Source organism: Labrus bergylta, chromosome 14, assembly GCF_963930695.1.
Source record: "Labrus bergylta chromosome 14, fLabBer1.1, whole genome shotgun sequence".
Taxonomy (NCBI): Eukaryota; Metazoa; Chordata; class Actinopteri; order Labriformes; family Labridae; genus Labrus; species Labrus bergylta.
The window spans coordinates 25,439,374-25,462,362 of NC_089208.1; the positions used below are offsets into that span (position 1 = coordinate 25,439,374).

The window sequence follows — 22,989 nt, forward strand, 5'->3', positions numbered from 1 at the left end:
GTCAGCTACCCCCCCCCCCCCCCCGGGGTACAGTGTGTGTCAGTGATGACAATAACTAATCAGACTTTTTTTGTTGTTGTACCAGGCTGTAAACATGTTTATATCTGCTGTCATGAGTATGTGACCCCAGGTGTTCCTGGAGTCAGCCTCAAGTGGACACTCAATGAACTGCAGGATTGTGCAATTCCACATTGGATTAATTTTTCATGACCGGAGGTTGCCTCTTGGTATCACTGCGCAGTGCCTCAGGTGTTCTGAAGGCTGTTATTCACATTACAGCCACAGGTCTCTGTCTGATTGATTTAAGCTGGAACCTCTCATAGAGCGGCACTAGAGCAATGACCACCTGACTCTTATTTCACTGATTAGAAACATACCATTAAACATAATTTTATAAAGAAGAAAGAGTGCAGGAAAACGTTTTTGTCGCTTGGCAACAGTTCAGATTAAGTCAAGTTCCAGATTCTTGCTGTGATTTTCTTCTATAAATAAATGAATCACAGCGTGCTGATATTCAGTACAACAGCACCTCTTTAGAATGAGATTGCTTTAGGAAGGTGAATGTATCATACATCAGTGGTGGAGGACATTGTGAGACCAAACATTAAAGATAACAAAGATCACTGCTTGAACTGCTGGTATTGGAGCCTCTGGCTGAAGTTACATATGATATGTTGAAGAAACTGTGAAGAAAATCAGAATTTCACATCATGTCACTGCTGCACAAGAAATCACATATCACTCCTCTGACTAACTCGCCAACTGCTGCCTGCAGCTCATTAAGCTTTCTAACACACACCACACACACACACACACTTCCCTCCTTCCTCCTCCTGCGACACATCAAGCCTTCTGTCCTGCTCCTCACACCCCCCCTCACACCCTCATCGTTTACTGTCATCCAGCCACCTGGCTCTCTGTGGCTGCAGACACAGGAGACCATTCATGGAGGAGCCTGAGATCCAAAGCGTTTACTCAAACAGCGGGCCCTCTGTGGTCCCCTTCACAGGAGCCTGAAGCTCACACATTACCTTTCTGAGCAGGTGTCCTGACACAGAGAGCTGGTCATTTTGCGCAGGTCATAAAGCATCGTTCCTCCCAGGGCTCGATCGGTGGCGTTGTGCAGGAAGCAGCCCATGTAGGTTCCTGTTGAAAAAAAAATCCAGAGAGAAAAAAAAATCACTTTAGAGGCCACGTGTGTGTTCACTGTTCAAAAGTGTTAATTGTAAGTCATTGATTAAAAAGATGTTTGGGTTCCTATTAGACACTTTTGAATTCCCAGTGGATCACACAGCAGATGCCTCTCCTTGGAGCAGCCGTATGTAAGCCATTAAAATGTACACTATGTTTTTTAATTGTTTTCACCCCTTTACCTTGCTGTAAGATATCACTTTACTGAAACTATGTTTTTTACTTGAAAACTTTTCTATTTCTATGCATGCATCCCACCAATTTTTTTTTTTAACCCGTCTTTCACAGAAAACTAAGAGGTGTTGAACAAATTTTCTAACATTTGAGCAGTTATACTAATTAAGCACTATGATATCAATGCATACGTAATAAGTCGATTTTTAATTATTCAGTGAAATTAATTTTGTTTTGAATTTATTTGATCTCTTTGAGATGTTTCAGCCTCCCTCCTGCTTTTGTTCTTCATAAGAACTGTTTGTCATGCAGACACCAAAGCCTTCTGATACGTGATTGGTCAATACTCCTGCTCAGACTACAAACTATAAATGACAACCAGAATATTTCCCACTCTAACATCTGGACCTGAGCACAGATTCTATATTTTATGTTGTCAAATAATCCCAGAGTAACTGAAAAAATTAAAAAACAAGTGTTAACCTCACTTTAAGGACAAGTACGTACATTCATGTCAGAATTATTTTTTAAATTCATAATGTCTTTATTTCTCTGTAGATATAAAGATAACTCAAGAAGATTTTCTATAAAATTACAAAATAATTATAAAATATTCTATTTGTGGGGCGCCAGTAGACTAGCGGTTAGTGCACACGCCGCACGTACCGAGGCCTTAGTCCTCTAGAGCGGGCGGCCCAGGTACGAATCTGACCTGTGGCTCCTTCCCTGCATGTTATTCTCTCTCTCCACTCTCTCTCTCTCTCTCTCTCTCTGATTTAAGACTCTAACCATCTCTAAATAAAGGCATGACAAGCCCAAAACCAAGGTTTTTATTTGAAGAGTTAACATGTTTATTTTTTAAGACAAAGTCATTTTACTTTTAAAAAACATTCACTAGTTAAATGTTCCTATGCTGTTGTCTTATTCTTAGATTTCCTCCATCTGTTTTTCTTTTTTTTGTGCTTGTTTCCTTTGTTTTTTTAAAGCCGACAGTTCGCTGTCCTGTAATAATCATGAACCTTTCTGATGCACTTTGTTCAGAAACCAGACACACAATGCACACACTCACAGCTAGCTGTAAATGGATGTTGACTCTCTCCTCTCTTTAACAAGATTTGGACTTAAACCAGACTCCCCTCAGTCCGAGGTCTGGCCCAGTTAAAGTCCTCTCACAGTGCCAGTGCAGCGTGGTCTTCATCACTTCCTCACAGTAATTAAACACACCAGCCTGCATCGTGAGCCATTACTTAACCAACTAATTTATAACATGATGGCGCCTAATTCATCATCCAAAACAGATTATTCATTTTTTTTCTGCAGTAAAGCGAGCCTATTCTGAATAAAAAGCAGCCCTTGTCTAAAGATGGATGTAACACATAATAGACCTCGACAGACTATTATGATGTGCAGGCCAGATTAAGGCTCCATAGAAAATGTCATCCAAATTTAGTCTTTGATGTTATCCTCATCTTTGGCACGTTGCTGCAACAAACTCTGCTCAGCTGACACATTAAAGTCTTCTTCTTTTTTTAAATACCACTCTGTATGAGAAAAGAAGCATATGCGCTTCTTTTGTGTGCAGGCTTCATTTACATCTTGTCCCCTCGGGTCTGAGAGGGATATATTTTTAGTTTTTATGTTTCTAAGCATTCAGGCGAGGGTGGAGAAAAGGGATGGTAGTAAAATGTTTCAACCAATTTACATTTACTGCTGTTTGTCTCTTCTCCACTTCTGTTGTCTCCAGCTCTGCCCAGGTGAAGCTACTGATCGCCTAAAACAAAAACAAGGGGCACTTTCCCCTCAATGCTTATTTACTGAGTTCAGGAGGAGAGAGGCTTTTGGAGTTGGAGCTGCTGTGTCTCTCAGTCAGGGATTGTGGGTTGTTGTGTTTTGTTGAAATGAAACCATTCAGAGATTAAATGGCCAGGTTACACTTTGCTAGATTGAGAATACCCTGCATCAAGTACCATGCATTTAGAACTTTCATTTTAAACATATTTAAGTTGTATTTGCCTTCACATAAATCAAGATACTTCACCTAGTTATTGCAAAAACATTCACCAGAGTGCAGAGCATAAAGGGTTTTCATCTACAAAAATAAATCCTGAAATATAACCCACTAAGCACTTCAATAAGATTTGTAACAAGGGTAGGTATAATAAGATAAAGTTTCAGCCTTCACCTTTTCAGTCAAAATGTTCTTCTTGTCTTTTCATGAATGCACATGCCTTTGTAAATGTTTGTATTTTTCATTCTAGCATTTCTACACATTTCTTAATGTTGACCAAAATAAATGACTACTAATTACTACTCCTACTACTACTTTGTGTCCTCCACACTGTTGAAACCAAACCTTTGCCCTTGCAACAGGTTCATGAAAGTCATTGGAGTTTATTTCAGGTCATTTTTCAATGGTGCCTGTTTGGGTGAATTTCCCAAACACAAGTGAGATATTTATGGCTCGTTCAAGGACACAGAGGACTCATCTGGAGCTTTTTAATATTTACTACCAGCATTAAAAACTTAAGACTGATGCCAGCTGGTCAAAGAGGATTAAAGAAAAGTTGGAGGGGTACATGCGACAAGGATTGAATAGAAGTGACAGCAAGGTGCACAGACGAGATGGAAGCGAGCAATGGAGCGTGAAATCTCTGGCAAGGCCGAGCATCAGCAGATCGAATTCATGATTCAATCAGTCTGCGATGTCCTCTGAAGCTCATCCAGCCAGTTGTGTTGGGGGCGGAGCTGAGTCACCGAACGACTGAGCTTCAGGAGGGGGGGAAAAAAAAATCAGGAGAACACCAGCAGCCTAAAGCAGGAAGAGAGCGACCTGTCTGCAGCAGAGAGCATCTGAAGAGGCGTCATCAAGGTGAGCCCCCTCCCCTGCCCCCCGCTCGCCCACCCATCAGGCCGGGTCATTTCTTTAATCAAAGTGAAGGAGAAGCCCCAGGCAGCTGAAGCTCAGGGTTAATGGAGAGAAGCAGCTTGAATTCCCAGACATGATAGAAAGGAGTGCACTTAGGCCTGACACTGAGACGCTTTCTTAAACACTAAGACAGATGGCTGCGCTGAGCTGGTCCTCCCCGCAGGACGAGACGCTGGACCTAATGACACGACGGCCGAGAACGAGGACATGTGCAGCAGCAGCAGCAGCAGCAGGAAGCATGAGCGCCGTGTGTGTCCATTAAAGTGGGCTGAGGAGGGTTCACAGTCTCACTGCTGGGTGTCTTAATATCCTCACAGATGTGAGTCATCCAGACCTCAGCACAGGGGGTCAGGACATGGTGGGCTGACTGTTTTAATCCTACATATGTGTTAGACTGGATGTCACTGTTAGAGAGCATGGTGTCAGTATAGATAGGATGTTAAGTGGAGATTTTAGAAATGTGGAAAAAAATAAACAAACTACGACCAAATTGTTCATTGTGCTCTCATAATTAAGTTGAACTAAAAATGCATTGTTGTATTCTTGCACTATGGGTTCTTTTCTGTTGAATTGTATTTAATTATTTTTAGTATTTGTCATTTGTTATGTTCTTGCTGTTGTTTATGTTCTTCTGTGTTTGGTTTAGTTTGTTTTTGTTTTTGCTGTTTGTCGAAGCACTTTGTAAACCTGTGTTTTAAAGGTGCTATATATATAAATAAAGTTATTGTTATTATTATTATTCCCAACTCTACTAAAAAGAATCTTGGTTTCTCAGGATTATCTTTCAAAAGAGAAGAACAGCAAGGATTGCCAGGTAGCCATTATAAGAAATTAGAAACAAGATTTGGCTTTACTTTCACATAGGTGTCAACCACTTATTCATGCGATCCCAGTATGCAATCGTTATCCAAGATGGCGCCCCCTATAGCTGCCCCCCGTGTGTTGAATTACACCTTTTCTACACACAGTATTTCATTTAATGATTTTTCTTTTTCTTTTGTAATGTGTTGCTCAAGAGACTAGAAAGATGCCATATCAGTACAGTTCATATCTAATGTTCAGAATTTGGTTTGAACATTATTTGAATCACTCTTTTATCATAAGATGATTAGTAACATTGTATATTGTATTAACTAATCAAGATTGCAACTAATATTGGCAACCATATTTTCCACAACCACAAGCTGATAAACTTAAGTAAGAGTTCAGTTTAAAGATGCATGATTCCCTGCATGTAATGACATCATTATGTTTTTATACTTAATTGCTTCTGTACCTTAAAAAAAGAACAGAATACTCAGTCTGCCCTGAGCGTTGTTATTACATTTGTTCAGCAGAGTGCAGCATCACCAACCTCCAAAATAAGGTAAAACAACAATTATCAAAGCAGGAAGTCATCACCTAGAGGGAAATTAACTCAACACTACTACGTCTGTGAGTGTGGAGTAGTAGAGGAAGAAAATACAGATCATCATCATCATCAATCATTATTTGTATAGCGCCAATTCATAACAAGTGTTATCTGGAGACGCTTTACAAAAGAGCATATTGGATAATATGCAGGCAGGATTTCTCCTTTGTATTCCTCTCATTCTGGTGATGACTGTATCAGTATTTGTTTGTATCATGACATTCAAAACAACCATCTTCAGTTCTAATTATCTGAATGAACACAACGTTCAATAAATCAAACATGTTGTATCAACAGTGTGGCTCTAACTCTGCAGTCTCTGAAAAATATTCCTGACTTTTTGATCACCCCACGTATCTCTGGGCGTTTAAAACTTCTGATGTGAACTTTTCATAGCAAGGAATTTGTGATTCATCCCTGCGAGGTGCAACGCTTTCAGCAGCAGCAGCAGCAGCAGACACAGAGCGTTACACATCTCACACTTTTATTGTAAAATGTTTGAATAGGGAGTGTTTCTTATGAATGTCTGAAAGTGTAAATGAATGTGTAAACTGTTCCACCTACTGTTATGAAGTCACTGCTGTGGTGCTGCAAGTCAAGACAGAATGATAGACTACAGATCCACTTCATGGGTTACAGATGGAAGTTGGCTTGTGATTGGCTGCAGGTCTTTCATTTTGCAGCAGCCGATAATATCAACATATCCAGTGACTGTTGGTATCGGATAATTTTATCACAGATATGCACTGATATTACTAGATTTATTTGCATTTCAATTGAGTATCATATCCCATATCCGCCGGGCCCTAATTCCTGCACCTCTGTCATTTTTTTAAACCCATCCAGTCCTTTGTTTGTGGTCTGCATTCTCTGCAGTCTTACAACACAGAGAAAAATGCTCTGTTTAAAATGTGCTCTCCTTGTGATGTCACAGTGGGATTCTGGTAAAAAAAAAAAAAAATCCCCTCCCCTCCCCTGGTATCTCCACCCATGGACTCCACCCCCAGCCTAGAGCAAAACTTTTGTGTATGTCCGCCATTTTTATTCTCGTTACAGAGGAGTGATGTCTACGGGGAAAACTCATTGCATTTAAAGAGACACACACACCAAAACGGAGCGTTCTGAGAGAGCTGGTTTATACAGGGTCACAAACCTCCTCTGGTGCTTGATTCATGTTATATTTTGAACAAAGCACAGCACAGATGTTTCATTTAGACCACAGGGGACTGTTTGAAAAGGTGGAGAAGGGGGATAATATCCTTTTTAATAAAATATATATCATGGATTCTATGTCTATGTCTATGTATCATCATTTGTTTTTTAAACTCTGTTTAACGAGTGTGAGGCTCAGGTCCAGAGACTTTAACTGTGAGATTTGAATAACTAGATTGTTTTTGGATGGATCAGAGCTGCTTAATGAGTACAAACATTAGCTGAACACCTCACGTTTGTCCTGTTTCATCACCTCATCGTTTATACTTGACTCACAGCGAGTAAACAAAAAACATCTTTCCAGTAATTACACTGCTCCATGTCTCTGCCTTTATTCTGCTAATTAAAGAAGAGTGTCTTAAAACGCTTCACATTTGTGTAACACTGATAACATGATACCCTTCAATTATTAATGAAAGCTTAGAACTCTGTTGTGAAAATTGTCCATTTTGTTTGTTTTGTTTTGTTTTTTTGCTCATTGCGAGTAGTTCTTGGAGGGTATTCAAATACTTCATATCCCAAGGATCTCTACAAGGATGCTTTGAGGACAGTGGGTCGCTAAGCCAGGAGAACTGATTAAAGTAATGAAAGTGAGTCATAAATTACAAAAATAGACGTGTTGCCGACTTATTAAACCAAACAATTCTCAATGATGAAATGTCTTCAGCACGTTGAGGCTTCATTTGAAGGCTGAACATCTTTTCTTAATTTTGAAAGATTAAATGTTTTATTAACAGAGAGCTAAGCAGTGTCGACAGAAATGCATTGGATTCATTTGTTTGTTGTGTTGTTTCATTACGTCTTTTAATTTATGCCTGAAGATGTTTCTTTTTTAGACCAATTAAACAAAAATTTAAAATTTTTGGTCATGACATAAAGGACGACAGCCTTAGCTCTCCACAGCAGGAAGAATTATCCATCCATCATCCATTGTCTGTATGATTTTCTTGTTAGGGGTCGCAGAGGGGCTGGAGCCAATCCCGGCTGTCATTGGGGCGAGAGGCAGGGTTAAACCCTGGACTGATCGTCAGCCAATCACAGGGCTGACATATAGAGACAGACATCCAGCCACACTCACATTCACACCTATAGGGGGAATTTAGAGTCACCAGTTAACCTAACGAGCTGTTTTTGGACTGTGGGAGGAAGCCGGAGTACCAGAGAGAACACACACACATGCACGAGGAGAAAGTGAGGCAACAGCGTTAACCCCTGCACTGCTTTGCAGCCAAGGAAGAATGATGACCTCAGCAACTATGGATGTGATTTTAAAATGATTTTAAAAAGTGTTATTCAAACAACAAACTCCGTGCTGAGAAAAAGGATTAGGGCTGCTGAAGTTTTGAGTTACAGAATTCTGAGAAAAAAAGTTCAAACTTGAACAAATGTTGTTTAGTAGCCTTAATCCTCTTTGGTATTAGTGACCTCTGTTCTCAAAGGTTAAAAGGGTAAATGGATGTTTTGATAGATTAATCCTGTAGTCATACAAATGCAGAAAGTCTGAGAAATAAGGATTTCTAAGAGCCTGAGATGGCCTCTTTTTTTCTGTGTCTTTGTTTAACAGTCAAAAACAAAAATAATGAAATTGTAATATTATCAGAGAACTCGTAAACCTTGAACTGTGTGAGTTATGGTGTTTTAGAGATGCACGTTATTTCTTAATGAGTGGTGATGGGGATGATGTCACTGTAGACAGAGACAGGCTAGCTGCTTCACTCAGATTTGAATCTTTATGCTAAGCTAAGCAGAAAAATGTTTGCGGTAGCTTTATATTTTTTGTACAGCCATGTGGTGTCAGTGTTCTGGACTGACTGTAAACAAGGAAGAAAAGGTTTGTTAGAAGAAAAGCTGTGAACAGAAAACTTTTATATCAGCTTAAAGGCTTACTAAAACACAAAACAAGGCAAAACAAATGCTCTCTTTGGACACATCTAAGCTCCCCCTTCCCCTTCTTTCTCCACACGTTCCCTGCCCCTCATCTCCCTGAACTGAACTCTGAGTTACAAATTGCTTTGTTATTGCATGGTGCTTGTTGCTCAACAGCCGCAGGATATAATTGTCCTCACCTCCCGTCCACCTGCTCGTGGTGAATTTTTTGAAATATTTTGTTCACACAATTAGTGCTTGAACAAAACTCCTGAAAAACTCCTGAAGTTTTTCGGGGTGAGCTGCATGTGTGCTGCATTTCAAACAGCTGAATTTTTCACTCCGACTTTATCCGGAGTTTCTCCTGCCAGCCCCCCTAGTATTTTTTTTCCCCACAGAAAGTCCACGGCGGATTTGAGAACACAGCAGGTTATAATCATGAGAATTCACCTCCATTGAGTGGAAGGAGCTGACCTTTATTCATTGCAATCGGTGCATGACCATTAACCGGAGGATGTCAGAGGCAGTCACCCTGATATTCTCTAGACATTTTTAGGAGTGCAAATGGGAAAACGTCTAGAGGAAGTGGAAGACCCTGACAAACATCTGAACACAAAATTCAATTTTAAGCAAGGATATGCATCTCATAGTTGAATCTGTTATGTTTTTGTTTTTTTATGACCACAGGAAGTTTTTTCATTGGTTAGAAAAGTCTGTTAGTTCACTTTTAGTTTCAACTAAACTCGGATTATTCTCCTCCAATCAATGTCCCTGCAGGTCTCTCTCGTCATCCATGTGGTGGTTTGGCTAACGTTTGGACAGAAAGGGGTCCACATGAAGAAAAAAAACATGCACAGTATGACACATTTTTGAGCCTCTGAGTAAAACATAAACAAGCTGAAGGAAGCGTCGTCCAGTCGGTGTAAACAGAGCTTAGAACAACAAACTGAGAGGGAGTTTGCTCTCTTTTTAAAGAAGTCATTACTCAAGGCTTACATTGAGAATATTAGATTTATGCTAAATTAATATTCAGATGACTTCAATGATGAATAAAGGCCCTGCTATTTTATCTCTGAAACTTTCAGCCACTTGCTCATTTTGACCATGTGCTACAAAAACACAGCTCATTTAACTCTGCATCCTGTTCTGTACTTTTTAAAGGGAACTTTTTGCCAGATGGCTGTAGCTGATCTCATTTCTGCCTCCAACATTTTTCATCAGTATTACCCTACTTAGTGACTGAGCGGTTCAGTGGTGTCGGTTTAAAAAAAAAAAAAAAAAAAGAATTAAGAGCTCTTGTAGGATGCTTTTCAGGAACGAGCCAGAAGAACAAATGTTCACTGGAGGTAATTCTATTGTATTTATCATTTCAACAAAACGGCACAGGCGCTGACAGGCACCCCTCGTCATTAGAGTCAATCTCCAGGGATATTTTAAAGTATCGTATTTATCTTCATAATTGATTTTCCTGAACTACTCTGCAGCCGGCCTGTCTATTTTCTGTCTCTGGTTTTTCGGAGAATCAGTGAGCTCTATCCCTCATCTACACGATGTGACGCAGCCATGCGTAAAATGTCATATAAATGTATAATGAAGCTCGTCTAAATGTTCTCAGGATGATCATCTGTTCATAAATCTACAATGAAGCCTGTTTTGACTGTGCTATGGAAACAGAGAGCGTGCGACCTCGGGCTGCAGCGCCTCTCAGCTTAAAAAGAGTAAATCACAAAATAGAAAATAAACGTGTAAAATTTGCTCCTTCATGTATTATTCACCGGGAAAAAACATCGACTCAGTCAACACATCCGCACCAAGAAATTCAATCCCTCATATGTTCACTTTCACTGCTTCCTTTCAGAAAGCATGGCGGTGTCAGAAGTGAGAGCCTTTCAACAGACTCTTAGGATATCTGGTTTCGATCTATCTCTATCTAAAGTTTTGATAGATTTTTTTCATTTTGTAGTATGATTAGATATCTTCTGGCATTGTAGGTACAAAGAGACAGCCCATGGAGACAGCCCATGTGGAGCGCAAAAGGGGGAAAACAATCTACTGTAGAGCAATCCCAGAACCCGTCACCAGCCACCTCACAACGATGGAGCTTTAAATGAATCAGTAAAAACAAACATCTGCATGCAGGTGCAGCTAATAATCCACTCTTATTCGTCCTCTTAACACCCACTCCATTCTCGCTTTTCAAGGTGCTAGTTGAACTGCAAACAGGTCCTGCACCAGTCAGCCAGTGCACAATCATGTGTCTGTGGGAGAAGCTTTGACTTTTAGATGTCATGATGGACACAGTTCTGTTAGACTGAATCATTCTGACCCCCCCTGTTAGAAAGGTTTGTTCATATAAGGATGAGTTTGCAGAAATGTTCAGGGCTCCAATCTGCACACTCACCGAACTGAAACACGGCTCTCTGTTTGGTGTGTTCAGACATAGTTTGCATATAGAAGGGCCTGTTCGCTTTGAGTGACGATTTCTTTTTTTTTGGCTCCATAGCACTAACCTTTACTGTAAATGAATCACTGAACATGAGCTGTTCTCTTATACATTTCCATTTCCTTAATCGCTCAATCAGTGACTGAACACTGCAAATTTGCTCCTAACCGACTGAGAGCTCGACTGAACTGACAAATTAAAACCCAAACATTTCTAAAAGATCCAAAACCTCCTGTCTGTTGAAACAAATACTTTGTCAATGAAACCTGCACTTGTCGGATACTTTCACAATCTATCTCCCTCTCGCATGGTTTCTCAAAAGAAGCCGACCTGAACATTTAGAAAAAGAATCATGTACTAAAGGATGAACAGGGCCAACTTCAAGTGGAGATGAATCCCACTCTTCCACTTGAAACTGGAGTTTTATTTACAGAATGTGTTCTCATAAAATACTGAGTTGATAGCCGTGTAGTCTGTGTGGAGTCTGTCTTGTTGTTTACCTTTTTGTCGGCTGTTCCTGCGGAGAGAGACTCTCTGCTCTGGACTGTCTGGCAGCAGATTGTGAAACCAGCGGCGATGCAAGTGTTGGACCCCAAGGCTCTGGGAGGAGGGCCAGTGTCTCCCTGCCTTGGCTCCCCCTGCAGGCACGGGCTGAACGGCCCATCTGGAGCGTGCTCTCATGCCCAGACCGACAGTCCTGAGGGCGGTCGGAGGAGCTGCCAGGGACAGCAGCGGCGGCAGGCTGGCGAGGGTCTGCTGTGCGACTCTGACGCTGGAGCGTTGCAGGAGCAGGACGCTGCCCGCCATCAGGTAGGCGATGCCCAGGCAGAGCAGCAGCATGTGAGCTCGCTTCAGCAGACAGTGCAGTCTGCAGAGGGGCGCCGCCATCCTGCTTCCTGTCTCTCACCTCAGAGGAGGAGAGCCATCTCATGGATCAGGAAGGAGGAGATCTGTAACCTACTTACAACTTCATAATCTGGGAAAGACCTGCAGCATCTGGCAGCGCTGTAGACATTGTGTCTTGGTTCTTCATCAGCACAGAGTCCAACAGCAGCAGAGGAACAATGGATGTGTCACCCCTGGAGAGGGTTTAATATCCGAGGCTGTGGTCACTGAATCCAGGATGATCCTCAGGGAAAAGCTGAAAACAGAGAAAAAAACAGCTGGTTTGAAGGCATGAGTGTATTTCTTTGTGTGTGTGTGTCTGTGTGTGCACCATCAAAGAGAAAGGAAGTATATGCCTGGAGGATTAGATGCACAGTTCATGTTGACATATGGGCTTGTGTTTTCTTTTCTTGCAGCATCTTGCAACACATCCCCCCGGTGTGTGCTGCTGCTCCGTTGCTTTCACTCCTGCCGTTTGTTTTTAATTCAAAACGTTGCCTCAAGTTCTGCTGTGCTGCTCCTGTTTCCTCTATGTGCTGGGTTTGTGCTCTCCTGTCACATTAATCCGGTTTATAAAGAAAAAAAAGGGGGGGGGGGGGACGATTCAATGACACCAAACCTTTCCGCTTTTAAATTGGATCCTCTCTCAACGCATTCAATTCCTGCACTGTCAGATTATATTTATTTTAACAACAGGGATATCTGTCTGCTTCACAATCTGAGAGACTGAGGGAAATAATCATGTGAAAGTGTCTGCAGAGTGCATTTATGGCTGTTTATGGAAATGGGGACTATCAACGCAGAATTCAGAGAATCTCTGACCTCAGATGTACTGAGGTGTCTGATTGATCATGCTGTAGAAGTAGTGTCAGTGTTTACTGAACACTTTGCAGAGAGGAGCAGTGGAGTGTCATGAATGTCTCTTTACCGCCTCCCTCTTTGATTCAGATGGTTTCACTTGCTGTCTGTGGAGGTTTCATGCAACACCAGCAGTTCTGTTTTGCACACCTCAGACTCATTCTGTCCTTCTGCACATCCATTCATAGCCATTAAAGCCCAGTTGTCTCGGTGGCCGTCACACACCGTCATGCCCTTCAGCTCTACTTTTCATCTCAGGCCTCTCCTCTGAAGCTACACACTGTACACCCCCTCCTCAATAATAATAAAAAGAAAGTAGGGGTGCGGTGGAGCTCCCGAGGATAGAAGCAACAGTTTGCACAATGAACACTCTCTCTGATCAAGTCCGAGTGCCCAAGTTATCCTCAACTCCACATTTTTACGCACAAAATCACGCAAAACGATGCGCCTGTGTGTCCCCCATGCATCGGGACGGATGTGAGACTGAGAGCACATGAATAAACAGCGAGAGTTTAACACGGAGCTTCTGTTTAAGAATCCAGAGGTCTTCCATCTTAAAAAGCTCCTCCACCATTTACAGTACAGGATGTTTTGAGCACGCCGCTTACCTTCATCTCTGCACCGTGCGATCCGCGTCACGCCGTTCTCATCGCTGTTTTCTCCGGCTCTGACCGTCCAGTGAAGGTCTCCTCTGCTCGGCTGAGGCTCCGGCATTTCCCCAGAGCTGCTGTTATATAAGCTGCCTCTCTGTGAGTGTTTCTTTCAGCCTGTCTGTGCTCTCTGGAAGGCTGGCACGGCGATAGAAAGCACAGACAGTATCAGTGTGAGTGTGTGTCGCTCAGAGAGAGGGAGAGAGAGGGAGAGAGAGAGAGAGAGAGAGAGAGCGAGGGAGGGAGAGGAGGTGAATGAGGAGGGTAGGGGAGGAGGGGCAGTCAGTCTTATTTGCATTGGTGATCTGAACACGTCACAGCTCCTCCACTGTGTGCTGTCCAGCAGTCCGCAGCTCGCTCTGCATCTCAGAGGGAGCAGTTTATACCGTCTCACCGATCATCATACACACACACACACACACACAGTGCCTTTTAATCAACATGCTCTCTGCACAGGAGAATCGTCAAGAATTACTTTAAAATATTCCCGAACAGCATGCACACTGCAGATCACTAACTCTTGTTGTTTTGATGTAAACACTGCATACTGCAAATCATCCATCAGACGTTTGAAGGACATTATTCAGATTCTGTATTTGATTAAATCAGCATGAATTGAACCAATTCTGAGACTACCGGGTTGATTTAGTCATTATATTGAAGGGTTGTTGAACCAAGCAACACATAATGAGGCATTTATTTCGCAGAAGTAGCCTATATCTGAAAGTCTTTCAAACAGCGCACCATTTCTCAGACAATGATTTATTACCCACATTGGATTTACCCCAGCATGTTATAGAGCATTTGAAGCTCTAAATCAATGGACTTTGCCATGAGTCATGGATGATGCATCAGTCATCCGTGGCTCACCGTGTTGACGTCCCTGCACGAGCTTCAGCACCACGAACAGCGCCTCGTCCTGAACAAGAGAAATTAACAGCGCATAACAAAGCGCTCTGTCACGCCTGATTGACCTTCAAACTGTTACTGTAAGGTATCTTTACATGCAGTACATGGCCTAGAAAAGGGTGCAAACTTATATGCATCTCTCCAGTATGTTTAGTATCCTGTGGAGAAATTATTCAGCTCTGAAGCGCCAGGATAAACATCTGAGGAAATCTGGGAGACCTTTGAAGCAAAAGTTAGTTTTTCTCTACTGCTAACTCTAAAGTTTAAAGAATCAACTTAATGTGGGGAATATGGGATGTTGTGGAAGGAACACATTTGATCATCCAAATAATGATAAATTATACAGCTTCTTTCTAATCTTGTCTATCTGGAGTACATAAAATTAAAAACAACAAAGATCTAAGAAAGGACCCTTGTGGAACCCCTGAGAATTCTTTTATTCTGAGCAGATTTAAGATGAATGTATAAAGTCTCCTTTTACTGTTTAAGAAAACATGGTTAATAAAGAACTTGATGGAACAACTTGAAGGGGAGTCTCTTCATTAAAAGAAGAAAATAAAAAAAATAGTTTGAATGTGAAAACAAGCAAAACTAAAAAGATATTCAGTCACTACTAGTTTAAAGGTATTGCTTGCTTGCTAAGTGCTTGTTGAAGCTGTGTTTGGTTTAAAAACCCGACTATAAAACAGTATCAACACTGTGGGTGCAAAAAGTAATTGCTTGATGGATTAGTTATCATGACTTTATTGTCCTCTCCCACATGAAATCTGACAAGACTCCAGCCATTACTCTTGCCCTTAAAACCTCCTGTCACGACTAATGCAATGGAGTCCTGTCTGGGGTACCCAGTAAAGCCCTGGACAGACTCCAGTATGTACAAAATTCTGCTGCCGTGAGTCCTCACTCGCACCAACCTCTGGCAGAATATCACCTCCACCCTCATCCACCTCCACTGGCTCCCAGATAAATCCTGCATCAAATTATAAATACTCCTTCTCACTTCTCACGACCTTACCCCCCAGTCCCTCTCATAACTCCTTCACCCATACACCCTGGTCCTGGAACCTCCGGTCCTCAAACGCTGGCCACCATCTCCCCACATCATACTATGGAGTAAGGACTTTCAGCATCACAGCCCTGACCCTCTGGAACCACCTCCCTTCAAAGCCCCATCTTTGGACACATTTTTTTTAAACTCCTCAAATGCCATTTTTTTCACCACAGCCTACAACCCTTCTTAACTCTGCCTCTCCATTGGACTCCCATTCTTTGTTACTGGTCTCAGACTTGATTTTCCTCACTTTTGTCTTGTGTTTTTTTTTTTTTTTTTTTTTTTTTAAGATTTGTTTTTGGGCATTTTTTGCTTTTATTGGAGAGATAGGACAGTGGATAGAGTCAGAAATCAGGGAGAAAGAGAGTAGGGAATGATATGCAGGAAAGGAGCCACAGGTCGGATTAGAACCTGGGCCCCCCGCTTGAAGGACTACAGCCTGAAAATCGGACTTGCATCACATCAACGCATTTTACGTCATAACAAATACAGACATAATCAGAATCAAAAATACTACAAAGATAAATACAAAGATATTTACATTTTAAACAACATTTCAAATACCAAAGAAATATTAAAAGCCCTTCAAGGAACATTTGATGTGTTTTTAAACTCCAAACTCAATCCAAGAGTGCTCCAGTCTGACCTCATTAAAACGTTGGACCCTGTATCCCAGGTGTGATGGTAATAGCTCATGTTCACTGGTTGGATTGTGGTTAGGGTCAGAGACATCGCTGTTAGTCAGCCTAAATATGTTTTAATCACATACTCTGAGTTTCTGGAGTGGTTGGCTTACAATCTCTAAATCCTTTCAGAGAAACACATTCATGCATTTCTTCTCTTTTTGGGTGGATTCCTGTTTCTTATCTTGCATTTTATTCTGTCTTTGGAGACATTCAAGGACTGTAACACTTAATATATCTTACCACTTGTGACAGCAAGTTGTTTATTTCATGGATCACCTCTTCTTCTCTGCATCTGCAGTACAAGCAAACCACTTATGTCATAGCAGCCCAAGTGTTATACCTCCTTGACTTCCTCTAGAAGATAGGAGGCCAATTATTTGTGATTGTTAGCAGAGAGCAGAAATGTAACAAAAAAAGATGTTGAAAATAAGAAGGGACACATTCTGAACCGGAGATTTCTGTCCTCCTGTGTAAGCTACAAACTCTATTGCTGGAGACCAGAACACTTTTTTGTCACTTGCAAAAGTTATAGAATTAAGTGTTCATGTGTTCATACTCTCCACCAGGTTAGATAAGTGTAACGCTCCTTGAAAAACAACAGGAAGCCTCCAGAACATAGCAGCCACTCACTCCTCACAGGCACTTCATCACTTAATTGGCTCCCAGAACAATTCAGATCAACTTCAAAAAATCTATTTATAGCATTTGGAGGGAGTCATGGTTTGGCTAACATTTTTTTTTTTTTTTTACTGAATCACTGACTATAGTCCAGTCAGATCTCTCAGGTCATAAAGGGATAGGTAAGTGCTTCACCTGATATATACTGTACTGTTTACACGTGTTTTAACCGGGCAATTGGCATATACATTAGTAAATCAGTCCCAGATCAAAGTAGGCAAATACTGTCTCTAAACCGATATATCTGCATGCTAGTGCAGCAAAATATCCACTCTTAGATGTTTCTCAGCACAAATCCATTCTTGCTTTTTGTGTTACAGTACTGGTTGGGTTGTAAATAAAAAAAGCAACTCATGGACAATAATGTTTTAATTAACAGGCATGAAGTCCTTTATCAGTAATTGCTAGTTACATGGGAAGCTCTAAACATTTTGACCTTGTTTCTAGAGGCATTATTGTTGGCAGATAATAGCTGACGGGCACAAAGATGCATAAAACTATTAGGGTGAATGACAACATTAGCTGTACTCTAATAGTATTGAAAATGTTATTTTCTTTAGCCCCATGTCACTTCAACATCTCATGCCCGTTGTCTTTTGGTCAGGAAGAAGCAAACTGATCACCATTTGTCAGCTTTCTATGAATATATGATTTACATCCTCTAGTGCAGGATGTTGTCATTAGATAACAGCTGCTCACAAACTGACTTTGATAATGTTTCACAGTATAATTTCAAAGATGTCATTTTTAAAATTCTATAACCATATTTTTTTATGCCCACAACTTTTAAAGGGCGAGTTCGATGAAAAGTAATTGATATTAATAACTTGACTAGCAGTAGGTTTATAAAATGTGTTGTTTTTATTCCTGAGCCTCATAGTTTTAAAATCCAATTTTCAGTTGTTGACCAATCAGGAGGCAGCAATTTGTCCAATTTCAGTGTTTGCAGGATTTTTGCAAAAGCTAAAATTGGCATTAAACAATTTACATGTTAAATTGTTTGCTAGAGTTCGATGATACAATTGTAAAGGAGACAACTCCTAAATTCTGTTTCCACACTAATACTCTCATATCTTGTTACATTATTAAACAACAACTTTAGCAAGAAGAGGTTGAATGTTAGCTGTTAGCTAAAAGTAGCTATTGCTTCATCCAATTTGTTGTTTGCCCTGCATTTTCAGTGTCCCATGACTTTTTGATGATTTGTGTCTATGATCAATTATTTTGTGTGTGTGTGTGTGTAGGTCTGTGTGTGTGTGTGTGTGTGTGTGTGTGTGTGTGTGTGTGTGTGTCGACCAAAACTAATCCTAACCATAGGGCGATTATCTTCCAACAGTGATTTGAAGAGAAATGATGTATTTCTGAAAAGCGTCACTAAATTACTCGTTTTGTCATTTTTTTTTTTTTTTTTTTAATTTGGAGGACTTGTTGGCTATCTCAGAACTGAGAGCCGGGTTTCCATGGTAACAAAGCAGTGACATCTGCTGATCAGTGGCAGCAAGTAACAAAGAGATCAAAACACAGCTCATCTTTTGTGGTTGGGGGAGATATAAAGTAGTGTGCAGAAAGAAAACCTTGAGAAATAAGACAGCAATCAGGACATCATCAACGACACTGATCCTGACTGAAGCGAGTCCTGAGTCCTGCCACACTGAAAAAGACATGGCAGCTCTTTCACAGGTGCACTGAGATTTAAATATTTTACGTTTAAGTTTCTTTGGATGGTCTTACCCAGTGAAATGTGTGTACTGTGACTGTTCCTCCAGAGAGCACTAAACTGCTGTGATCACAACTCCAGAACACCCATCCAAAGTTTTAACTCTCTTAGAGTCCATTATATATACTTTAAATGTCTTCATATTTTATATTACATGAAGTTGATGGATGAAGTTTACAGACAGTGAAATGCATATCACTTGTTCAGTTTTCTATACGATGCCAGACTATGACCTCTATAAGTAATATGCTGCAGATCATTCAATTCTAAATAATAATTTGAAAATGCAATTCTTGAATGGAGGAGACAATAATTGGCTCTCTGGCTGTTAACGTTTTGCTAATTAAAGAATATAGATTTTCTTGTTATAACAAATACAGTATAACTTAAATGTTAAATGACTAAAGGAAAGTAATGCAATGAACTGTAATGAAAAAGTATCTTGACAATCAGCGGCTCTCAATCACTTTCCTTTATCTTGTATATTTGCACATGTCAGACCTACCTCTTCTGCTGTCCCGTTGTTATCTATTACATACTGTTTATATTTATTACTGAGTTGCTTTTCTTAATACTCTGTCATGGCTGCCATGTTTACTTCTTGTAATGTTGCACTGATGGAGAGTTGCACATTCTATTTCTCTGTACCTTCTGCAATGATTTGGGATTTTATCAAGACAAAAATAATTATGTTCATTTCTGACAGCAATTATTTTTGTGTGAGTCATAGGGGTGGGGAGGGGGGGAGGGGGTTAAGCTTTTCTGGGGATTACAACAATTTACAACAATTAAGGGAAACTCCAAAGGAAAAAGGCTGGGAACAACTTGTTTATAGTATCAAAGGTGGAACGCATGTCGAGGAAAACCAACACACAACAATCCCCTTCATCACAAGACATCAAAATGTCATTAAATATCTGAGAAAGAGCAGGCTGAAATACATCATATATATCATGTTTGACCCACACAGCAGTTAGTTTATTCACCACAGTTTTAAAAAGTGAAAGGGAGTTTAGATATCAGCCTGTATTCATGGGCGGAGCAGGATCTAAAGAGGCTTTCTTTAATTTGGCAGAGGATGGTAGGATATTCAGGGGGCAAGAGGACAGCTTTGTTTTTCTTATAAAATCCATCACATTTTGTACAGTACGCTAATAAGACTGAGGGAGTCCAGAACAGTGGAGTGAGAGAGCAGATGGCACAAGGTGGTCGAGGGGTGTGCTTCAAATTGGACCTTATATCCATGACTTTGCAAAGAAAGAAAGTAAGAAAGAAAGGAATGTAGTGCCATGGTCGACAGTGAGTAAATGTGAGTTGAAGATGGTGGTGAAACAATGTTGTTAATAATATCAAACAACACTTTTGGATTTTTTTTCCCAGGAAGTGAAAAAGACAACAAAGAGGGTACAAAGTGGAAATCTTTGCCCACAAACAAAACTAGAGACAGCTGAAAATGTCACAAGTTCAAAGTTCATCCCCCTGAAACATGGAAATAAAAGCATAGCACTCACAAAGTCTTATTTTCATCAGTCCGCTAACATATCCATTTTGCATCAAATTTAAAAAAGATGGATATTCAAATAGGTCATACAAATTACGCATGATAATTTGCGAAGAGTGTAGAGTTCTTTACACCATGAGGGCTAGATGACCACTTCCTCTTGATTACCAAAATAAATGGGACTCTCTATCATGGAAGGGAACACAAAGCAGAAAGGGAGAGCCAAGCGTTAGGGATTAGTGGGGAAAACTGGGCTGAAGCCAGAGTCTATCTTGTTGTGTGTGTTTTTGTGAGTGTGTGTGTGTTTTGTATGTTGCCTGGTGGGAGTAAGCTGTTACCTTGCTGTTACCCTCAGCTGACAGGTGCCTCGCTGTGGGCTTGTTTCTAATCCAGGTTATAAAGAGTGACACTGCCTCCCCCACTGGGTTTAACACTCTGTTATTATTCCAATCAGCATTAATACAGCCTGGCCTCACTTCCTTCTCCTGTGGTTAGACTGCAACGTCCTGTAACTCCCCTTCTCTCTGCACAGAAACAAGAACGCTTATCCACAGGAGAAGGACACAGTAAATCCACTCTTATTTGTTTTTATTACTTTTTCCTTCTTAGCATCCTCATCCATCTCTCCCCTCTAACCCCCCCTGCTGCTTTTTTAAGAGGACAGAGCCATCTGTCCCCAGCAGTGCAGTCGATTTAACCTCATTCAGCCCTGTGGGTCAGCTCATGCTCAGACCTCTGGAGAGAGCCGATGCTATAGAGCTGTCAGTCAGAGAGCGGCTCGTCTCTCCTGTCTCTGCTGCCTCACAGATACTGATCACCTCAGACTAGACACAAACACTTGCTGCTGTCTCTCTGCAGCACAGAGCCTCAGTCTGCACCTTCACCCCGCATGTCTGCTACTTTTTATTATCATCCTTCTTTCGAACAGAGTGCAGAGCAAAGTCTGAATAACTGAATTTAAGGAAGCAGCGCTCACATTTATTCAGTTAAATAAATGGCCTGATCTTTTAAATGCTGATGTCTTATTCAGGATAAGGAGGAAGAAGGAGAGTATTAATGTTTTGTTAAATTCGGAATGTAGGATAATAATGTGGAAATCCACTTGTTTCTATCCGGGATCAGGTAATCCCTCTTACTTTCGTCCGGGTTTTTCAAAGAAAGACTGGATTGGATCTACCTGATCCAGATACAGACTTCACCAAAGATTACCAGTGGGACTCCATGCAACGTAATTTGTCCACAGGGGGCGCCAACATCCACACAAACTGAAAGTTTAGCTAAATGGTGAATTCTTTTTATGGGACCATAATCCCTAAATGTTTCACAACCCCAATACAACCAGTATGAATCCAGCTAAACGCCCATTAGATCGGAGTATTTACCTGCAGTACAGCCTGCCCCTCCTCAGGTGTTGTCTTCCATCAGCCCTCAGTTCCTGTTAGTGGTTTCTAACAAACATGGTGTATCTCTGCTGACCTCAACGTTTCCACAGAGAAGTTGAATTCTTTCATTTTCCGTCTCTGTTTGCCCTCTGCATTCACGACTCTCTAACCCTTTTAATCTGGTTTCCCTTCACACTATCAGCTCTGAGCAGAATCTGCAGTCAGCACTCTTCGTCTGTTACTCCGCAGACTGAACTCCTCCTCCAGCAGCTGTCCTCTGTTATTCTTCTGACCTTCGCTGTCATGAATTCTTTCTGCAGCTCGGCCGTCTGGAAATCTCTGCAAAATGTATTGAAATACACTCCCTACTGCTGACAAAGAAATGGACAGAGCGACGGAAACTTTTAATTTCTCCTCTCTTTCTGTTCTGTACAGAAGAGGATTAGGGACAGACATGAGAAATAAATAATGATAGGAGAAAGATTTTTTTCCCATCATGCACTTTGAGAAAAAATTTGAAATGTTGAGAAGAAAATTTAAATACAAGTCGTGAAATTTCAACTTTATGCTAAAATTTGTATTTTAATGTCAATATTTAAAGTTTGTTCTTGACACTAACTTTATTCTCATGATCATCTTTTTAAACTTTTTTCTCAGCTGTCTAATTACAAAAAATCTTCCTTCTCTCATTATGTATTACTCATGCCTGGGGCTTATCTAGTTGCATCTCTATCTGTAAATATATATATAAAAAAAACAATTCTCTGAAATCATATCTTTTCTGCAGAAATTATCCCCTAACAATCTTGAGAGCTTCTCCATCCACTTGCATGCTTTCTTCCTCGCTCTTCTCCAAATGTCACATCCATCAACTGTATATCTGAGGGTCTTCTACTTCCCCCTCTTTGTATTCTCCCTCTGACAGACATTTTCTTCATCTTGTCTATAAGGCCTAGAAATATTTTTCCTCTATCAGCAGCAACAACCGCTCTTCTGACCTCATCAAGCCCGACGCATTAGGGCTGCTTATCTTTTCTTTTTTCATCAACTTTCACTATAGACTCTCTCACAGACTCAAGAAAACACAAAATCAGCGCATCCCCTTCCTTTTCAGATTCATAAGACCCCGGGGGCAGAATACATAAGACAAAAAGGATGGGGCCCAAAACGAAACCCTGAGTGACAACACAAGTTAGTGGGCCCGTCTCTGAGGAATCCTCCCCCATGTGGACAGAGAAACTCCTATTTGTCATGCAGGACTGAAACCACCTGAGTGCAGCACCTGAGGACAACAGGTCTCAATAAAGGCAGAAGAAAGTACAAGCTTCAGTGTGTAACATCTTCATATGAAGACACAGGGTTGTAGGAGGTGGTTTACAAAGAAGAAAAGTTAGGGTTCCCTACAACTCTTGGTTCTTTGTCTAAAAGACATCTAGTCTAAATGAAAAC

The 22,989-nt window shown here is 40.9% G+C and overlaps 1 protein-coding gene across 3 annotated transcripts in view; it reads right to left on the reverse strand.

Moving 5' to 3' along the window:
• Window positions 1–21,727, reverse strand: part of wscd1b (WSC domain containing 1b) — a 37,505-nt gene extending 15,778 nt beyond the window's left edge. Inside the window, exons 1-4 of one of the 3 annotated variants that reach the window (XM_065963123.1) lie at window positions 21,541–21,727; window positions 13,575–13,754; window positions 11,724–12,364; window positions 1,032–1,146 (exon numbers count right to left, since the gene is read on the reverse strand). In XM_065963123.1, coding sequence (XP_065819195.1) covers window positions 1,032–1,146; window positions 11,724–12,111 — 503 coding nt within the window. In that variant the 5' untranslated portion in view covers window positions 12,112–12,364; window positions 13,575–13,754; window positions 21,541–21,727. Of the gene's footprint in view, window positions 1–1,031; window positions 1,147–11,723; window positions 12,365–13,574; window positions 14,003–21,540 lie in introns of those variants that run through there. The other 2 variants (XM_029276876.2, XM_065963124.1) reach the window with 2 other exon arrangements.
• Window positions 21,728–22,989: the final 1,262 nt, after the last annotated feature.